Source organism: Larus michahellis, chromosome 4, assembly GCF_964199755.1.
Source record: "Larus michahellis chromosome 4, bLarMic1.1, whole genome shotgun sequence".
NCBI classification, from domain to species: domain Eukaryota; kingdom Metazoa; phylum Chordata; class Aves; order Charadriiformes; family Laridae; genus Larus; species Larus michahellis.
In genome coordinates this window covers 65,381,520-65,400,144 of record NC_133899.1, presented here as the reverse complement: position 1 = coordinate 65,400,144, position 18,625 = coordinate 65,381,520, and the positions used below count along the sequence as shown (strand labels likewise).

General features: G+C 45.5%; 2 protein-coding genes across 2 annotated transcripts in view; one reads left to right on the top strand and one right to left on the bottom strand.

Moving 5' to 3' along the window:
* Positions 1 to 1,188: 1,188 nt before the first annotated feature.
* On the bottom strand, positions 1,189 to 6,224 carry FCF1 (FCF1 rRNA-processing protein). Its single transcript, XM_074585270.1, has 8 exons — positions 5,980 to 6,224; positions 5,832 to 5,899; positions 5,575 to 5,646; positions 5,155 to 5,303; positions 4,644 to 4,716; positions 3,659 to 3,746; positions 3,114 to 3,208; positions 1,189 to 1,817 (listed from the first exon to the last, which is right to left on the bottom strand). Exons 1-8 carry the CDS (start codon positions 5,980 to 5,982, stop codon positions 1,769 to 1,771), a joined length of 597 nt encoding a protein of 198 aa, XP_074441371.1. The 5' UTR covers positions 5,983 to 6,224; the 3' UTR covers positions 1,189 to 1,768.
* The window catches only part of AREL1 (apoptosis resistant E3 ubiquitin protein ligase 1), a 23,935-nt gene continuing 11,317 nt past the window's right edge, over positions 6,008 to 18,625 (top strand). The window contains exons 1-8 of the mRNA XM_074585268.1: positions 6,008 to 6,132; positions 10,532 to 10,786; positions 11,994 to 12,053; positions 12,710 to 12,936; positions 14,482 to 14,719; positions 15,704 to 15,873; positions 15,953 to 16,133; positions 16,862 to 17,109. Of these exons, the coding sequence (XP_074441369.1) occupies positions 12,038 to 12,053; positions 12,710 to 12,936; positions 14,482 to 14,719; positions 15,704 to 15,873; positions 15,953 to 16,133; positions 16,862 to 17,109 (1,080 nt within the window). The 5' untranslated portion in view covers positions 6,008 to 6,132; positions 10,532 to 10,786; positions 11,994 to 12,037. The remainder of the gene's footprint in view (positions 6,133 to 10,531; positions 10,787 to 11,993; positions 12,054 to 12,709; positions 12,937 to 14,481; positions 14,720 to 15,703; positions 15,874 to 15,952; positions 16,134 to 16,861; positions 17,110 to 18,625) is intronic.

Genomic DNA, 18,625 nt, shown 5'->3' with positions numbered 1-18,625 from the left:
ATAGAAGTCTTTCAAAATGGAGAATTATTCTGGAAACCAAGTTACACAGATCTAATCCTACAACTGTGTGTCAGTCCTCATTTGACTAAACATGATCTTCAAGTGTTCATGACAACACTTAAACATTTACCTTAAATAAACGTTACTTGGATTGAGAGAAGAAAACTAAGGATATTATTTTTGAAATGTACAATTACACACAGAGTTTAAGATCTCAGGGTTGTTGGCTACCCCCTTCCTGACTGGAGGCAGAGAAGATAAACTTCAACAGTGATAGCTTGGAAGAGGCTATGTTTTGAAAGTGTCAGTATGCTGTTATTTCAGGGATGAGTTTAGTAGGTGAGCCTGCAGCAAGTAAAGAGATAGTACGAGGAGTTAAGATTGATGTGTTCCCAAAGTTTCCTGCAGTATCTGTAGAGGCAGGGTGCTAGCAAGAAGTTATTAGCACGTCAGGGCATTTCCCAAGGACAGAAATGATTAGCAGAAGAGAGGTATTATCTTCACTGTATGCTGCCCAGCATACAGACATCCGAGTTCAGCTAGTCTCTGCAACCTGGACCAGTGTAAGGCACCAAAGGATAAAAGCTCTACTAAAGTTTGAAAGTTTCTCCTCCTTTACTATACCCCAACTCCAGCATTTCAGCTAGGAAGCACGCTATGGCACGTTGCCCCTGGCAACCCTCATATTGTCTCTTGCCTCTCAGTCTTAAGACAATTCCTCTCACCACAGAGCAGAGATCAGAAGAGCAAATTATATTGCTAAAAATTAAAGAGTAATGGAGAAGATATGAGAATGCAGAGTTCATCTTTGAAGTATTTTTTCCTCTCCACTTCTCCATGTGGCTTAACCATCTCTTTTCCTTCCCTCCGCTGACCACTTACTTACTGCAGCAAATGCTGCAGGTCTCTGAGAGACTCTCTTGATCCAGAGCCATTGCTCAGATTCCTCCCACCTACTCTGCTCCCAGCCTACGTTAATACCTTTCACAGTTTGACATTTTCCTGTTAAAGTCTGATACCTTCCTCCTGTTCCCTGACACCTAACGAAAGGGATAAGCCTTTGAGGTGCACAGGTGTCAAGCAAACAAGATAGAAACGTCTGTCCCGACCCAACCCTGCTCTCCTACCATCACTCTCCATATAAGCAAAAGGACTGACCTGCCACCTAACCCAGTATAGACACGGGAATCTGAACACTTAACCCAACTTCATTCATTGTACAGTTGAATAGAAGCCCATCAATTCTGAATTAAAATTTTCCAGACCATTGGTCCAGAGAAGACACGCCAACTGGTGCAGATTTGACAGCTTTTGTCCAGAATGCAGATTCCAATTTGCTCGTGGGACAGGTGTGAGGGAGTTTCCCGGAGGAACACTTGTCCTGCTGCAGATACAGCAGTAAGAAACTTCTAAAATTTCGGTGGTTTCATTCTCAGCCAGAATTGCATCACCAGAATTCAGAATGCTGAAATCACTTTTTCCAATGACCCCAACAAAGAGGCAGTTAGGCTTGTTCTGGGCACTGCTGGCCTCTCTTTCCCATGTGCTTCTCCCAGCTATAGGTAATCAGGCCAAGTCAGAACAAGGATGAATAAAACCAGACTCTTCCAAGTAGCTTTTTCTTAGAAGATCAAGGCTATCAAGTTGGTCCAATGTCACCCACAGTCCTATGAGCAGAGACACAGCAGAAAAGAAAGCAGGAGGGTTGGAACCAGAAGGACCCTTATCCTGGCTCAGAGTCCTGGCATCGATGGCTTGGCTGGACAGGTTAGAATCGAGGAGCTCCGTAATCATCTGGCATCCTCTCAATATTGTATCTGAGAAAGAAAGAGGGAAAACATATGAAGACAACCTACTCCACATTGCTGCCCTCCCCATGCAGCAACAGGCTTACAGGCAGACTAAACAGCAAGCAGCTTTGCTGCATTTCTATCTGCAGCTCAGGTCCCCAGGAAGAAAAACATTATTTCTGGAAGTGAAAAGCCTTCATAAAGTTGCTGTTATACTTCACCTCAAACTCGGGAATCGGGCATCTCAAAAGCTCACCGTCTCCAGAGAAAGAAAAACATGGTGGTTTTATAAGATCTGACTTAGCATTTAAGAGCAAACCACCACAGAGAATAAAACTTTGGCCATTCAGCTTATAATTCATGGCCACAGGGAATAAGGGGTAAAGATGTTTTGAGAGAAAAATCTTCTGAGCCGCATTCTAATTACAGATCAGTTAAGACTTTACACATTTATAGCAATCAACCTTCTCATTTCTGACATACTGCTCTGTCTGCATATTACTAGACTCATTGTCTCCAACTGGTAGCACAATTCCCTCCTTTCTAGTATCTCTCCCATCCCATCTGAAGACTTTGGCCCTTTTCTCTCCACCTCCTGACATGTCTCTTTACCATGCTACCAAACATATCTACCACACTGTGAAACAATTTGGCATATGTTCTATGCAAGATAAATCTTCTGAGCTGTCCGTTATGTAGAAGAAATATTAAAACACAGGATATGACAAACAAAGGTGAGTAGAATCTTCTTAGTCTAGGCTTTATGAGTGCTTTGGAAAGAACAGGAAATAAATTTACGCAAATGTTTTTACAGTAGACCACCGGTCCTATTGCATATAAAAAATTAATAAAGTGACACAGTACTTGCAGATACTGGAAAAATCTGTTGCATTGAAATTGCTGCACTAACATGCTTCTGAGTTGGTTTCTTTTTTATCTAAGAAGCAAATCCAATCTCTTAGCTGAGGCTACACAAAGCTATCAAATAGAACATGGAACAATAATGGTTCTTTTCCTCAACAACCTGTAGAATGCATTTGCCTGGTAGTCCTGCTGCTGCTGGCGGTAAGCAAAACTGATCTATGGAAACATTGGCCTCAAGGAAACTGTTTTCCAAGTAAAAGCAAGTGGACATGCAGACTGCAATAAAAGTGGGTCTGCGACCAGTCTTTTCCCAGCAGCAGCTGTATTTCTACCTTTGTGCAAACATTAGCCCCTTTACTGCAACCTGCACTACGGACAATGCAGGAGAGAAGTCATACATGGTGAGTGTCAGACACAGATCCTGCCAGGCAGTGTTCCTGCCTGTCAGAGGTCCCTTACCTGTGCCTGGAAATATACATTATAGGCACTCCTGGGATTTTTCGTATTCTCCGCTTGAGCTCTTTATCCACTGTGGCCACAATGTAACATTTGTGCTGCAAAAAAAGAAGCAAGTCAGATTCAACACCAGTGAACCACAGAGAGGACACAAAGCTGGGCAAAATCTTCTATTCAGTCAGCTCATTTAACCTAAGAGGCCTATGAGTCCTTAGCGAGGCATTACTAGGGCTTGTACAGAACTCCACTGCAGGCTAGTAACATCCTTCCAGTCACCAAAATAGGCTCATAGAAATATCCAACGTCTGTCCAGCCTTCCCACCTCACAGCTTCCCCATCCTAAGTGCTCCTTGATGCAGCCCTACACAACAAGAATGCCCAGGAAAGACTACACCTTCCTTCAAATAAAGTTGTGCTAGGGACTGAAACCGACCCTTAGTGAGATTTTACAGTTACTTTGTGGGAAATTTAAGTCATCGGTAACTAGGAGGGTTCAGGAATTTTTTAGTATGTTAGCACAGGATAGAAAATTTCAGAAACAGAAATACCTGAGTGACCCTCTGTACCAAGCAGTCATCTGCGTAGGTTCCTTTGTGCATACACGGCAAGCGTTCAAACCGAGGGTCCTTGGCAATTCTGTGGGGACATACAAGGCAGCGTGACAGCAACCAGACCAGAGTGTACAGTAACACAGTCTGGAGGAACAGGAACGCAGTATGTTATTCTCAAAACAAGAGCTGAAGGGATGGAGCGAATGGTACACAAGAGTTAATTGAAATTAAGAGCAAAAAAAGAATGCAATTTGACTGGTTAATTGTTACAGGTTAAGTATTTCTTAGTACCTGTTAGTTGGGTTGAAGATCCCGACAATGTTAGGCTCTTGCCTAATGAAGTCATTTGAAAAAAGCTATCTGTGGGAAGAACTAGAACTTCTAGTATCTGATCTTTCGTACCATGCATCTAGAAACACTTTAGCTCCTCTCTGAAGGGCAACATCAAAGCTGTTTAGGGGATGCACTCGGATACTTTACAGCACAACAGGCCACAATAAAAAGCCAAGAACAATACATCTGACTAGTACACCTGGAGAGCACGAACTACATTGGACTAGTTTTGTACAGATCACACAATAACGTGGCTCTAGATTATCAGTATGTCCTATCTACTGCTACAGGAATAACATGAGGTTCCATAAGACTTGGGCCATTTCTTTATTTTTATAAATTTCTATAATTAAAAAAATCTATATATATATTGAGAAAAAGGAGGAAGTGTTATTTTCAAAGTCTTAGGGGGAAAAAAAGATTTACAGATCAATATTGTGCACTCAGACCTAGCATTCAGTTTAAAAAAAAAAATATCCAAAACTCGAACCATTGTACCAATCTCATACAGCCAGAGAAACAAAAGCAAGGTTGGGACTTTGCAACAACCTAACCACTCTCTAGTGCAAGAGCATCATCATGGACAGTGCTTTTCATTTACTTATACTAAAACATTAAGTTCTAGAAACGGAGAACAACCTGCACCTACCTTAATGCCACACGGTACTTCTGTCCTAATTTCTCAATTTCACCCATTACGCAATCTGTGATGCATGGAATACCTACACACAAAAAAAGCCTGTATTAAAGCCAAGCAGTATTTCTTTACAGACCCCTACAGTACTGCCACATGCCCAGGAACAGTTAATTATCATGGAACTTTACAACATACTACTTACATTTTTAAACTTGTGAGAACTGATAAGGCTGCAAAGTGACAAAATGTAAAGCCACCAAGTTTGACCATGCTATGGTCATTTTAGATTTTTAAGTTACTAATGCTTTACCTTTGTTGACATTAGCATTTAAGACCATTGTTTGACTGAAACCAAAGACAGTTCCAGGGTTACCACAGCCATGAGCTTGATTATTACAGCACATATCTTTTTTTCAAGATTTCTGTTATCCTCAGCTATTGACCTGAGGACGATAATGCACATCACCAACACATCATGGTGTTATGGGGTCCAGAAGAAGCTGCAAGTGATGCAGACACTCACATTTGGCATAGAGACAGTCCATCATCGACTGCACTAGGTCCAGCTTGGCCTTGATGGAGAAGTTGATGAAGTTGGTGTCAACTAGGATGTGGTAAGGGGGGCCCAACTGCGTGTTATACTGGAAGAACAAACAAGAGGGATGCTGGGGGCTGCCGGGAAGACAAAGAATTCAAATCAGTTAATTGCAATTAACAACGTATATACAACTTGCGCAGAATGAAGGAAGGGTAACGAGCAGAAACAACACAAGGCAGGGTGGGAGGGTGACACGTCAGGCCTCCTAAGCCCACTCCCTTGGTTTGGGGCACCATTTCCTACTGACAGCTTTGCTCGGAACTGCCTTTGGCTGCAGCCTGCAGCATGTCCGGCTGGCCCGCCTGCCCTCCATCCCTCCCTCCCCAAAGCCTCGGCAGCACTTACACCTCCCGCTCCTTGATGGCACTCGGGTCCTCCTTCTTCTTCACGGGGGCTTTCGCCCGCTCCTTCTCGTTACTGCAAGGAAACACAGGCACTCCTGGGGGGGGGGGGCGGCAGGGAAGGGCGGCCAGCGGCGGAGAGGCCTGGGCCGGGATCCCCTCCCTCCGTCCCTCCCGGGACATGGGGATGGACAGCCCCACGCGGGCGGCTGCAGGGCCCCGCCTAGGACCGGGACTAGGCCCAGCCGCGGCCACACTCACATGCGCTGATCCCGGAGGCTGATCATGCGCTTCATGACCGCGTACTTCCGCGCCTTCTTCTGCTTCCCCTGCAAGGAGACAAACACACGGCCCCGATGAGCTGAGGAGAGACCCCCAACCCAGACCCCCCAGCCCGCTCTCTGCTCACCATGTTGCCGCTGCCGCCGCTACTTCCGGTGCCGCCCCTTCTCGCCGGGAAGGTGCCGGGGGGGGACACCCGTCACTTCCGGCTGCCAGCAACGGGCAGCGGGAGCCGGTGTTGGTCGCGCGCAGCAGAGGGCCCGACGCCGCGGAGACCCCGGTAACGGCGCTTCCCACCTTCCCCGCCGCCTCACGGAAAGCGGGGGGGGGTCCTCGGAGGACGCGAGCGCCGCCGGCCCGGAGGCGCCGGTGCTGGGGGCAGGCCCGGGGGGACCGCGGCGGGGGGACCCCCGCCGCGGTCCCCCCGGGCCTGCCCCCAGCACCGGCGCCTCCGGGCCGGCGGTGGGGGCGGGTGGGCCCGGCGCTCCCGGGGAGCGGGGAGGGTGGTGGCCTCTGGCTCTTTCCCTTTTGATTTCACCGTCGGTGGTGTTATCGGCGGCACGTCGGGTGGGTTGGGGGCGGGAAGGCCGCGGGGTTCGGTGGCCCCGCCGAGCCACAGCCGGTGCGGGATGGAGGTGGGGAACGGTAACACCCCGACCGCCCACCTTCCCCGCTTCTCTCCGGTTTTGGGAGGTTCCGGAGGTTTTCTGCCCTCTTTCCTAATCTTGCTGCCCTCTGGATCGTGAACTTCTTCGTGAAAAGCAGCGAGTTGTCATTATCCCTAATTCTCGCCGACAGTTGTGACCCGAAGTCCTGACAAATGAGCTTGACTTCTGCAGCCGTAACGGTGTAGTCTGACCCAAAGTACCTTTTTTCTGCACCTGTAACATTCTCCAGGTTCTTGGATGATATTAGGAAAAGTTTTGCGCTGAAAGGGTTATTAAGCATTGGAACGGGCTGCCCAGGGAAGTGGTTGAGTCACCATCCCTGGAGGTTTTTAAAAGACGGGTAGACAGAGTGCTTAGAGATATAGTTTGGTGATGGTTTTTGTCAGTGTTAGGTTGATGGTTGGACTAGATGATCTGAAAGATCTTTTCCAACCCAGGCAATTCTGAGAGTCCCCAGCAGTTGGTTTCTAGTGTCCTGGGCAGGGCAGGGTGAGAGAGAGGTCTCCCCGTTGTTATCTTTCTTGTGCAAGCTTCTGGGATTAGTGCGAACCTGTAGCTGTCGGTATCTTGCAGATGCAACCAGTTTTATCTGGTGTGCTGGTCAGCCAAGGCAGCTACGCAGCCAGCGAGGTGCTATGCAGGAGTTTCTTCCTGAAATGCTGGCCTCGGTAAAGCTCTAATTGAGGCCCCAACAATGAGGAAGAAAATTAGCCTGAAAGAAGAATTGGGTTCACCGAGGAAACGGTGGCTGAGCTTTCCGCCTGGTTGATTGTACCAGGCTTAATTGTTGGCTGAGGAAGTGCAGTTGGTAGATTTCCCTTGGTGCTGCTTAGGTGACCTGAGTGGTTTGAGTGAAGGAAATAATCAAGGAGAAGGGGGGACAATCTGCTCTCCCCACAGGTGTGTAGGGTGGCAAGTGGCTGAACGTTGTCCTGGCTTGGGAGCAGATCTGGAGTCAAGGTGAGACCTGCCTGGAAGTTGCCATCTGGCTGACTTGCTCTGTTTGAAGAGGACAGGAGGAGCTCACAGCCCTGGTGGTGGTTCAGTTGCGATGAAAAGTCCTTAGACGTTGGCAGTTGGCAAAGGTTTCTTGTGTGGTTTTCTTCCTGTTGTTACTATTTTATTTGGGTTGTGCGTAAATGCATGTGACGGATTCTAGCCCTGATGAGGAATGACTGTTTTGTATGGACACTGGCCATTGATGTGCCTTTTGTCCTTGACAGGTGATACTGGAGCCTGCTTAGTGCCTTTTGCCCTGACTCTTCAGTCTTCTGTGGGTGTATTTTAAAGTTAGGTTCCTGTGGGCATTCCTGTTGGTTGGTTGGTGCATGCTTTAATTAATGTGAGAAAATACTGTGCCTTTTCACTCAGAGAATTGTTGTCTTGTGCATGGCATGAGACACGTGTGCCATTGGTGGTGGACATTCGTGGACATGGATTGAGAGGACATTCTGTGCAGAGATGAAGGGTTCTCATGTCTTGGTTGGGTGAGGTAGTATCAACGTGCAGAAAGCTTTTAAACCCATCTTTCTTCTGAATTTTGGAACTTGTTGAGAGAGAAGAAAGGAAGTTAAATTTATCAGTGCACCAAAAAAACCCAAGAGGCACAACAGATTTCCTAGGACCTCAGTAAATCAGTTCTGTATAGCATGCTCCCAGCTGGCTTTGTAGCTGTAGCCACATGAATGTGCCACTGCTGTGTTATAGTTCCTTTTGTACGTGTGGCTACAGCTGTGCTTCCTTCTGGAGCTTTGCACTGTGTTCCTCTGCCTTCACAGCAGCAGTAATACAAACAAAATGTATTCCTGTTACTGGTCTTTCTTTCCTTGCTAACTTGATAGAAGCATGGCGCTAATATAGTTTATTTTATGATTCCATGCTGTGTATCCCAATTATGCCACTACTCCTTGAGTCAAACCAAGGTGAAGGGTTCCAAATCCCTATTTTCCCTGCAGATGGCAGGAGGCAGTTTCTTATTCTGTCCTTGGATCAAGATCACTAAGACCTGTCGGACAATTCAGTATTTTTTTCCAGCCTAGCTATGATGGCACCTTATATTGCTGATTTTCAGAATTCCTTTCCCAGATTGTTAGCTGGCAGTTCTTAGCACAGACACTATTTTAATTTAGATCTGCATTCTGATAAGTGAGTGGCAACATATCTTGGATACCACCTACTTGCAACTAGGTTCTTTACCCCAGTGTATCCCAGCTGCAAGAGCATCCTTAAAGCTGCTGGCAGTGTGTCTGCTAGAAGGAAGTAGATTGTATGATGGCCACTTCATCTCTGGTGGCCACCTGACGTGGTGTCTTGTTTACCACTTCACGTAGAGATAATAAATGAGAAGTTGCTGTGCTGATTGAGGGAAATAACTAATTCCCTGTGTCCAGCGAGCTCTGAAATTCTGCAACACAGGTCAAGAGACTCGTGCTTCAATTGACTTAAAAACCCTTGTAGTTGAAATGATGGGTCTTTCTCTTTTTAAGTGTGAGAGAAAGAGGCTGTGTGACTTGTGGTGTGCTTTACAGAGGGGAATGGGTTATGGATTGACGCAGAAATAGCTTGGATGGATGAACCCACAGTGCCAGTTCTGTACTGATGTTTTTTTTGGGGACATGAAGAGCCTGGTTCTGTAAGATGCTGGAGGGAGATCTCACAGATTCCCAAACATTGATAAGTTTCTGTGAAATTCCTCAGCTTTGTGGGGAGGAGGCACACACACCTTCCACAGCCAGGCCAAGCTGGAGCAGAGTTTCAACCAGGCGTTTGTCACACATCTTGGATATGTACTGTGAAAGAACTAAAATATTAAGGAAATTGTGAAGTCTGTGATTCTTAATGCACAGAGATATGAGTTTAGAAACCTGAAGCTTTACCTGAGAATGAGAACTTGTGCCCTGGGAACTGCAATACTGTTCGCTCAAGCAGAGGAGAGAAGAAAATAGCTGAGTGGGTGGGATTTTCCTTGAGATGTGGGGGAGGAAAAGACAGTGAGAGTCTGGCTGCTTCTGCAGCGCAGTCGGAGCTCTGCACAGACTTACCTGTTGGCTTTCATGTGCATTAGAAAGCTTAGTGGAAGTGTGCAAAGGCAGCCAGGTCTGTATGATTATTGAGATGGAGGGAAATAAGAGCCATCTGAAGAGGAAGGTAGAGGGGGGAGGAAGGAGGAAGTGGCAGCCGAGGTGGTGGTATGGCAGGCAGGAGGAGCGTATCGCTTACATCCCCAGAAGAGGTGACTGTCTTTACAGACAGCTGCTGTGGTGAGCCTGGATCTGTTCATTTTATTCTCACTCCTTTATATAATCTGAATGAGTAGATACCAACTGGGTAGGCTCTGTGGCTTTTCTTCTGGCATATGTCCTGGTTTTTGTGGGCTGCATCAATCCTTCTTGTTAGATTTTTATGGTTTTTTTATGTCAATCCTAACAGAAAAGCTGTAATTTAGTGGATAGTGCTGCTGAAACTTAAATTCCTTGTGAGGATATCAGTTTCCTGAATACCTAAAACAGCAGCAGCAAAAAAATTTTATGTGGTTTGCTTTGGGGTCCAAGAACTTTTAAAGATTTTTATTTTTAGGCTTGACTATAAATAGTCTGGGCAAAAATCTGGGCAAAATCAGTTTCAGGATAGTACATGGCATTTTTGGGGGTGTGAAGGCTTGAAGTGGTACCTGATCTTAGCAGTCCTCATGAGTGGCACACAGGTTCTTAGCTGCTCCATGAAACCCATGAGTCTGATGGAAATCTATGGAGGCAGGATGTATTTTGTTCCATATCGAACCTGCTAGTTTCAGGGGTCATATAATGCAATGCGATTGTGACAGGTGGAGGTTGAGGATGTGCTGAAGCCTAGCACCTCATCAACAGCAATACCTTTACAGCACCTCTCCTACGGATTTGACATCTAGTGATACTCTTTTATCTTACACCTCTCACATGTTTCTACTTGCTAGATTTGTCCACAACAATGGAGAGATCTAACCTTTTTCTCTCCAATTTTTTCCTTTTCCAGGGAACCTAGCAAACGACAGGCTCCAGGGAGCAGCATTGCAGGACAGCCCTTTTCCACAAAGAGGAAGAAATTGCTGTGCTCAAGTCCTCACCTTTCAGCAATGATTCTGTGCTGCGAGTTCCAGGAGTTTCTGTAATAATCTTCTCTATGGCCTCTTCTTGCTGACGTTTGCCCCAGTGTTGGGCACAAAGAGGAAGGATGCTGAAGAATGGGTACCCGCCTTTTGGCTTTTAGAACATGGGCACTTGTGTAAAGGTACGTGATTGCTTTTTGGTTGGAGGGATGGGGTATCTGTGGAGGCCTTGGAGGGATGGGGTATCTGTGGGGACCAGCAAAGGAGATATGCTGGGCTGGAAAGTCATGGCTATTGTTGGGGGGAAATACCTCATTTAAGCTTTCTGCATGCTGGTGTCCATTGCTACTGCTGTTGAGATGACTGATGAATAACTCCCCTTTTGTGTTTGTTTAAAAAAAAAAAAAAGCAAAAGCAGCTTGAATGCACAATGTAGCTTCTCACTAACTGAATGGTGACATGGCGAGCTATATTGTGTGCATTAGTGTATGCCAAATCGTTTGTCTAATTGTCACACACGTTCCTTGCTGCTGCTCTTGTTCCATCTGTCAGCTCTGTCTTATCAACCAAACAGCGTGTTGTTGTTCTGGGTGCGGTCTTTTTACTACATGTTTGTTTAGCAGTCCCCTCAGTGAGAACTTGATTCTAGATTGGTGTCTCTCAAAAATTGGTGTAATCTTAATAGTGTACAAAACCAAGGTTTTAGCTTGTGTGTTGATCAGCGAGAGTTTCAGTGGAGAGGCTTCACTTTGCAGAATTGAGTAGGAAAATACAGATGGCCTATTTTCCAGTTGCATTCATATTTTCATAGTAGAGCTACAGGGAAAAAAAATTGATTCAGCTCTGCCCTAGAAGGATTTTGTTTATTTTGAACAAATGGGGATGGTCTTGACTGCAACTCTTTTATTCTGTAGCATTTTCTTCTAAGGTTGCTGGTTGAGGGTCAGCGTCTGTCCATTTTGGTGGTGGCTCTGTGATGTGCTTTCATGGCAGACTACAAGTTAACTTTGTGACTTGCAGAAGCAAGCAGGTGTCAGTTTGGATGGGTGGCTTTTGGCTGCTGCTGTCGAAGTTGGTGATCCTGCAAAAAGTAGCTCCTTCTTGCAGTACCCAGAGCCTGCCCTTGCTGGTTTCTGAGGGTGATATGTTGTCCTTCTTGTAGATCGCTGAATCTGAATGGGAATCTGTGATTAAGGGAGAACTGTTCTTTGTAGCATGCTGTGGTGTTTGCATATTTCACAGTCTTATGGAATAATGGGATTTAGGGGTGTCCTTGGAGAGGAAGATAGATGATTGATAGGTATTTGTCTGAGGAATCATAGATTAAATTTAGGCCAATGTGTGTGAGGAAGAGTCATTGGACTGGACTTGGCCTATTTTGTGTTCTAGATGCAGCTGTGATCCTCGGCTGTGTGTCTCACCGAAGGGACCTGATGTTTTACATTATTGGTAAGTGAAGGAAAGGCTGCCACTGTATTCGTTGACCTATCCATAGGCTTTAGAAGGGTTTCTTGAAAGCCTCTGCTTTCATGTTAGTTCAGAGTCTACCTAACAAACATGAAGTTACTGTCACCCTGCACTGTGCCCTCCACCTGGCAGAGTTGCCTCTCCACCATTCTTCTTGTTCCTAAAGTCCTTCCATTGACTTCATTCCTAAGCCATCCCCTTACTTTTTCTTTTGAGAACTAGTGCAGGGTTGTTGCCTCTGTGGTGCTTCTTAATCCAGCCTTAATGTGATGTGCAGGGGTTGTGTGCTTATATGACTGTCTCCCTTGAAGGAATCTCTGTAGTTCTAATCTGCAACTCAAAGGGAATTCCGTGCTTCTGTTGGGATGTCTGCTAGCCATACCTGAGACTCTACTAGCTTTACCTATTTCCTCTGTTTGCAGTCATTTGCAGAGTTTTAAGGGACTTGTTATTCTCTAACCTTACTTGTAGCATAACACAAACCATAAATGTTCACACAATAGCTTCTGCCTTAAACACCTAATTTGTAGTTCAGTAGAATGTCATTAATAAAAGGTATCTTGGCTGATGCGTAAGGGATTTTGGTGTCTGACTTAGCCATGCTGCTGCAACCACCCTCTGTTCTCTCCTTGCTGCAGGTGGGATCACGGTATCTGTGGTAGCTTTCTTCTTCACCATTAAGTTCCTCTTTGAGCTTGCCGCACGTATAGTCAGCTTCCTTCAGCATGAGGACCGGGAACGTCGAGGGGAGCGAACTATTTATGACTACGTGCGAGGCAACTACCTGGATCCCCGGTCCTGCAAAATCTCCTGGGATTGGAAGGACCCCTGTGAGGTGGGCCACAGCATGGCCTTCCGAGTGCATGTAAGGGAATATTTCTGTTTCTATGCAGTTTTGGAGGCAGGAACAGGGGTCTGAGTTAGGGATGGGCTCTTCAGATGTTTTTTCTTGGGGCCAAGCTGGATGTAATTTAGGAGTAGGAAAGCTATGTGTTTATGCCTTCTGCCCCCTGTAACTGTCTTGCAGAACTCTGTAAGTACATATGAGGTTTGGCGCTCCTTAAAATCTCGTCTCCTTCTCTTTAGAATCCTCTGAAGAGCCGGAAGAGACCAGGCTTGTCCAATCTAGTGCTTCCTTTACTGGGAAGTGAGTGGGCTGAGCCTTGCCTTCAACAGACTTGGTGTTATGTTTTGATTGTGCAGCTGAAGTTGGGAGCGTGGGAGTGGGCATTTTACCAACCTAAGAGCTGTAAAGCTTTATGGCCACGCCTCGTTCCTCAAAAATTGAGTGTTATTCTGTTTGACCTGGAAAAGCTTGCGAAGAACACTTGTTTCCTTCCAATCTCAAAAGGCCAAGTCTAGGAGAATGGGACAAGTATGCAAATAAGATGTGTGAGGGGCCTGAATACTGAGAGTTTGGAGTTATGTGGAGAAAGTTTGAACAGGTTTTGCTGGGCTCATGCACCCACCTTTATGCCCCACCTTCCCCACCCAGAAGGGTATCAAAATAAGAAGAAAGGTTCAGCTAGGTTGCCATACTCATGCCTCTCGGGAAGTTGAGGAAAACCATTCTGCTTGAGGGTGAGTGAGAAGTTCTAACTCCAGGGCAGGCAGTGAAAAAGAGCTAGGGGGAGAGGGACTTGTTCTGTTCTTGCTGCTTGAATTTATTCCCATGCTACTTCAGGCCCCATGCCCTCCCTTATTTAGAAACAGGGAATCATAGTAACCTTTTGCTGACTACAGGCTGATTGCAGATGGCAGGCAGGATCTGGCCCACAAGCTGCTAGCTCTTGAAGTGCCAGACACATAGGGTTTCAAGGTGTAATTCTTTCCTTGTAAGGAAGTACTGGTCAAGGTGTGTTACCTTCTGAAATTGTACAGCAGATCACTTCTGTGATTGAGCTGTCTGTGATTTCTTTTTATCTAACGCATTGTTGTCATGCTGATGCTTTTTGTCAGTACAGACTGGCTCAGCTCCTTAGGTCAGCATCTTCTCCATGCTGTTTTATGTGACAGATTGGTGAGAGCTTTTCCAGAGTTTAGCTGCACAAACGTTCAAGATCTGCTTGTTTCTCTGAAAGGATGTGGCTTTGCTTTTTTCCTTTTGGTAGCGGGTTCTCTTAGTTTCTGCTCTGATATTGCAGTAATAGTGCAGAGAAAAAGTGCCTAGAGGCGTGTTCTTTTCAGGGCACTCATTTGAACCCCAGCACAAAAGAGAATGAGGCTGTTCAATACCCACTTGTGCACTGTTCGCTTGGGAGAACACAGCCTGTGTGACAGTGCTGGATGTTAATTTTTTTTCCTTTGCTGAGCTGAAGTTCTTGCCCTTGTTTCCCCAAGGCGACTTGCTTTCTCTTCCTCTGTGCACTGCATATTTTTGCTGACCTGGACTTCTCCATTTCCCATGCAGTTATTCTATAAAAATGGGCAACCCTTCCCTGCTCACCGGCCTGTGGGGCTGCGAGTTCACATCTGCCATGTGGAGCTAGCAATTGATATTCCTGTCACCCAAGAAGTTCTTCAGGAGCCTAATTCCAATGTGGTAAAAGTGGCCTTCACTGTGCGCAGGGCTGGGAGATACGAGATCACTGTAAAACTTGGTGGCTTGAATGTGGCCTACAGCCCCTACTACAAGGTGTTCCAGCCAGGTAAGGTCTAAGTGGCCCTCTAATGATTCAAAATACATTTGGAGGTATTGGAGGCAGCTAGGTAAATGTGTTTCCAGCTAAAATAGGTAGGTGACAGGGAAAGGGTTACCCTTCACCATTTACCTCCTGCCATGTGTAGATTCCAGCAATAGACCTGTGACTAAAACATACTTGTGACTACCAGTACGTGTCAGAATAGAAACTGCCTTACAGAATAAGTAATTAGTGCTGCTTAAACTCCCTAACCACTTATGTCACGTTCTCCATTTTGTAGTAACTTCTCCATGATCAGAGAAGAGTCAGAGAATGCCTTTTGTGAAAGTATTGATTTATTTGTGGAAATACTGTCATGATTTGACTCTTCAACACCCTACTCTATTCCTTTAAGCTCCTGGAGCAGTTGATATCTTTGATTATACAGTCTTCAAGAACATTTCCTTTTTATCCATTTTGAATTTGTTTCCTTCTACTTTTGTATTTTGACCCCAGTCGGCATCTTTTATACTTCACATATGTGTTCATTGAAAGTACCTCTATTCCATTGCATGGTGAATAGATACAAGGCTTGCTGAGATACCCCTTCAGAAAGAGGAAGCTTACATTTAACTCAGATGCCCTTGAGGCTAAAGTTGGTTTGGCAAGCTGAATTTGCAGGTTTCCTTGGATGTCAGCTGTCTTGTTGTTTGTATGTGCGGTGGGAGCAAGTTCTTAAGCTGAAGGTTAGAGTGGTGCAAAAAGCATCTGTTGGAGGGCCAGTAACTAGGTTTGCTTTATCAGTACGAAGTTTATGACCCAAGGCAAACCCTGTGCACCGCACTGTGTATTTCAGTGATCAGATACTTTGGTTTTTTTAATGTAGGGGCATAGAATGTGTTTAACTTTGATCCGTTTTCAAGAGTATTGTGCCCCTGATTGCTTTTCTTCTGTTCTTTGTAGCTTCACCTTGTAATTTGTTTGACTCTAAACTGTTGTTGTCTGCTTCAGGGATGGTGGTTCCCTCCAAAACCAAAATTGTCTGCCATTTCTCCACCCTGGTGCTGACCTGTGGGCAGCAGCACACTCTGCAGATAGTTCCCAGAGATGAGTATGACAATCCCACCAGCAATTCTGTGTCCCTGATAGATGAGCACAATTACAATATCTCCATCTACGAGGTGAGTGCAACCTCATCCCTTGCTGCTTGACTTCAGGTGAGCTAGAGACCCTCACCTTATTAATTTGTTTTCTGTTTAGCTGGGTCCTCAAGAAGAAGAGAGCTCTGATGTTGTGTTTGAGAAGTCTGTGGTGTCCAATCGGCAGACTTGCGAAGTGTTCTTCCGACTCACCTTGCACTGTAGGGGGTGTTTCCATGCCTGCATCTCCTACCAGAACCAGCCCATAAGCAATGGTGATTTTGACATCATTGTTCTAAGTGGTGAGTCAAGAGCTACTCAGTATTCATTCTCCAGGTGTCCTCTTAAAAGATGCTTTGGACACTTGGTGTAGCAGAGCTAAATGTGGCTTCCCTGCAGGCTAGCCATGCCTAATTGCTAAAGAAATGCCTATTTATTTAAAAATGCCGAGGTAAATGAATTTGCTGTTGACAAGGGAGATCTCTGAAGGCTGATATTCTCTGTTCCATCAGCAGATAAGGGCACATGTGTTTTTTCACCTATCTCAGGAAGCTTACCTTTGAAACTAGGCAATTTTTATTGCTTGCCAAGTGCTAACTTGGCATCTGAGCCATACTGTGAGCCAGTCATGTATTGTCTGGTAAGCTGTATGGCTGAAGAACACTGCATGTAACTTGTGTGCTTTTTCACAATTTTGTAATTCCTGGTTTCTTCAGGAGTGACCTAGTCTGCAATGTGGCTGACACATGGCTATGCCTTCAGGCTGGTGCTCTGAGGCAGAGGTTCTGTATGCCTTTTTTCCTTGAACCAGTCACTGAAGCCAGAACAGACAAACTGCTGTCTTGAAATCCTTTCATCCACTCCTGGGTTCTCTTTATCAGAGTTTCCCTTGACCAGGTTTTCCTTTGGATGTGTAGCCTTTTCTTTAAAATCTTAATAACTAATTTGGTGGTGGTCTGTGGATTCTTTAGGTTTTTTATTCTGGTCTCCATTAAGATTTGCACAACTCTTTTATATCTATTTCCCTCAGAAAATGAAAAGAACATTGTAGAACGCAATGTGTCCACCTCAGGTGTCAGTATTTACTTTGAAGCCTACCTTTACGATGCTCCTAGTTATACCAACACTCAGTGGCAACTTCCACCAACGCACCTGAGCTCCTCCCAGCGCCGTCCTTCTACTGCAACTGAGGATGAAGATGAAGATTCTCCCTCTGACAGCCAAACCCCTGAGAAAGTGAAGAAACCTAAAAAAGTGTACTGCTATGTGTCACCTAAGGTAGATATCATAACGTTACCACTGTTGAGTGCATGTTTAAAGTACACTGCAACTAAGAGTTTCCTTATGCCCTATATCTTATCTCCAGAATTAGGTGCCTCAGATTTGGTTAAAAAAGGTTTGCCTAAGGCTAGCCAGCAAACTTGGAGCTCATGACTGAGAATAACGTTAAAATGCTCCTTGAAGTTTTAAGACTCCATGTGTCTTTCTAGGTCTGATCCAAAGTCTATTGGGACTTTTCTCTCTGAGTGTTCAGTAGATATTCTGTTTGCCTTTCTTTTGCTCTGGTCAGGTCAGACCTGCATTTCCCTTTCCCAGTTTCCGATACCTGTAGATTGGAACATAGAGGAAGACACTTCTCGGATTTAATGTCTTTGCCCCGTTTCTTGAATGTTTCAGGGAAAAGAAAAGGAAAAAAGTGGACAGAGGACAAAGGGTAAATGTATAAGTAGAAGAAACAGGATTCAAGCAATTCAAGAGAAACTAAGGATTCTCTTATAGTAAGAATAAATAAATACAATAAGAAAGAAAATTCCACTAAATCTACTAATAAATTTAAATTCACTTTGATAATATCTGCCTGAGGGTGTTAAGAGAGCTGGCTGACACTGTTGCGAGGCCGCTCTTCGTAATCTTTGAGAAGTCGTGGAGATTGGGTGATGTCCCAGAATACTGGAAGAAGGCTAATATCACCTTCATCTACAAGAAGGGCTTAAAGAAGGATTCAGGAGATTATAGGTCCATCAGTCTTACTTCAGTCCCTGGGAAAGTTATGGAACAAATCCTCCTGGTGGCTGTCACAAGTCAAATGAAGCACATGATTGGGAAAAGCCAGCATGGATTCACCAAGGGCAAATTGTGCTTGACACACCTGATTACCTCCTATGACACAGTGACCTGCCCAGTTGACGTGGGGCAAGTGATGGACATTGTCTACCTGGATTTCTCTGAGGCTTTCAGTATGGTTTCCCACAGCCTCCTACTAGAGAAACTGATGTGCTACGGTTTAGACAAGTGGTCTGTGCAGTGTGTCAGCCAGTGGGAACTGGCTGACAGGTCCTACCCAGAGGGTGGTGGTAAATAGTTCCTTTTCAAACTGGCAACCTGTCATGATTGGGGTCCCCCAGGGCTCGGTGTGGGGCCCGATGCCATTTAATATCTTCGTAAGTGATCTGGATGATGGGATCAAGTGTACCCTGGTGAAGTTTGTCAGTGATACCAAACTGAGTGGGGAATTAGACATTTCGGAAGGGAGAGCCACCCTGCAGGTATACCTGGGTAGGCTGGAAGAGTGGGCTAACAAGGACCTTAAGTTCAACAAAGACAAATGTAAGGTCTTGCACCTGGGAAAACATAATCCAGGACTGCAGCACAGGCTGGGATTACCTGGCTGGGGAGCAGCTGTGTGGAAAGGGACTTGGGGGTCCTGAGGGAGAAGCTCAGTGTGAGTGAAGTGTGCGCTGCTGCGGCAAAGAAAGCCAACAGAATACTAGGTTGCATCAACAAGGGCATCAGC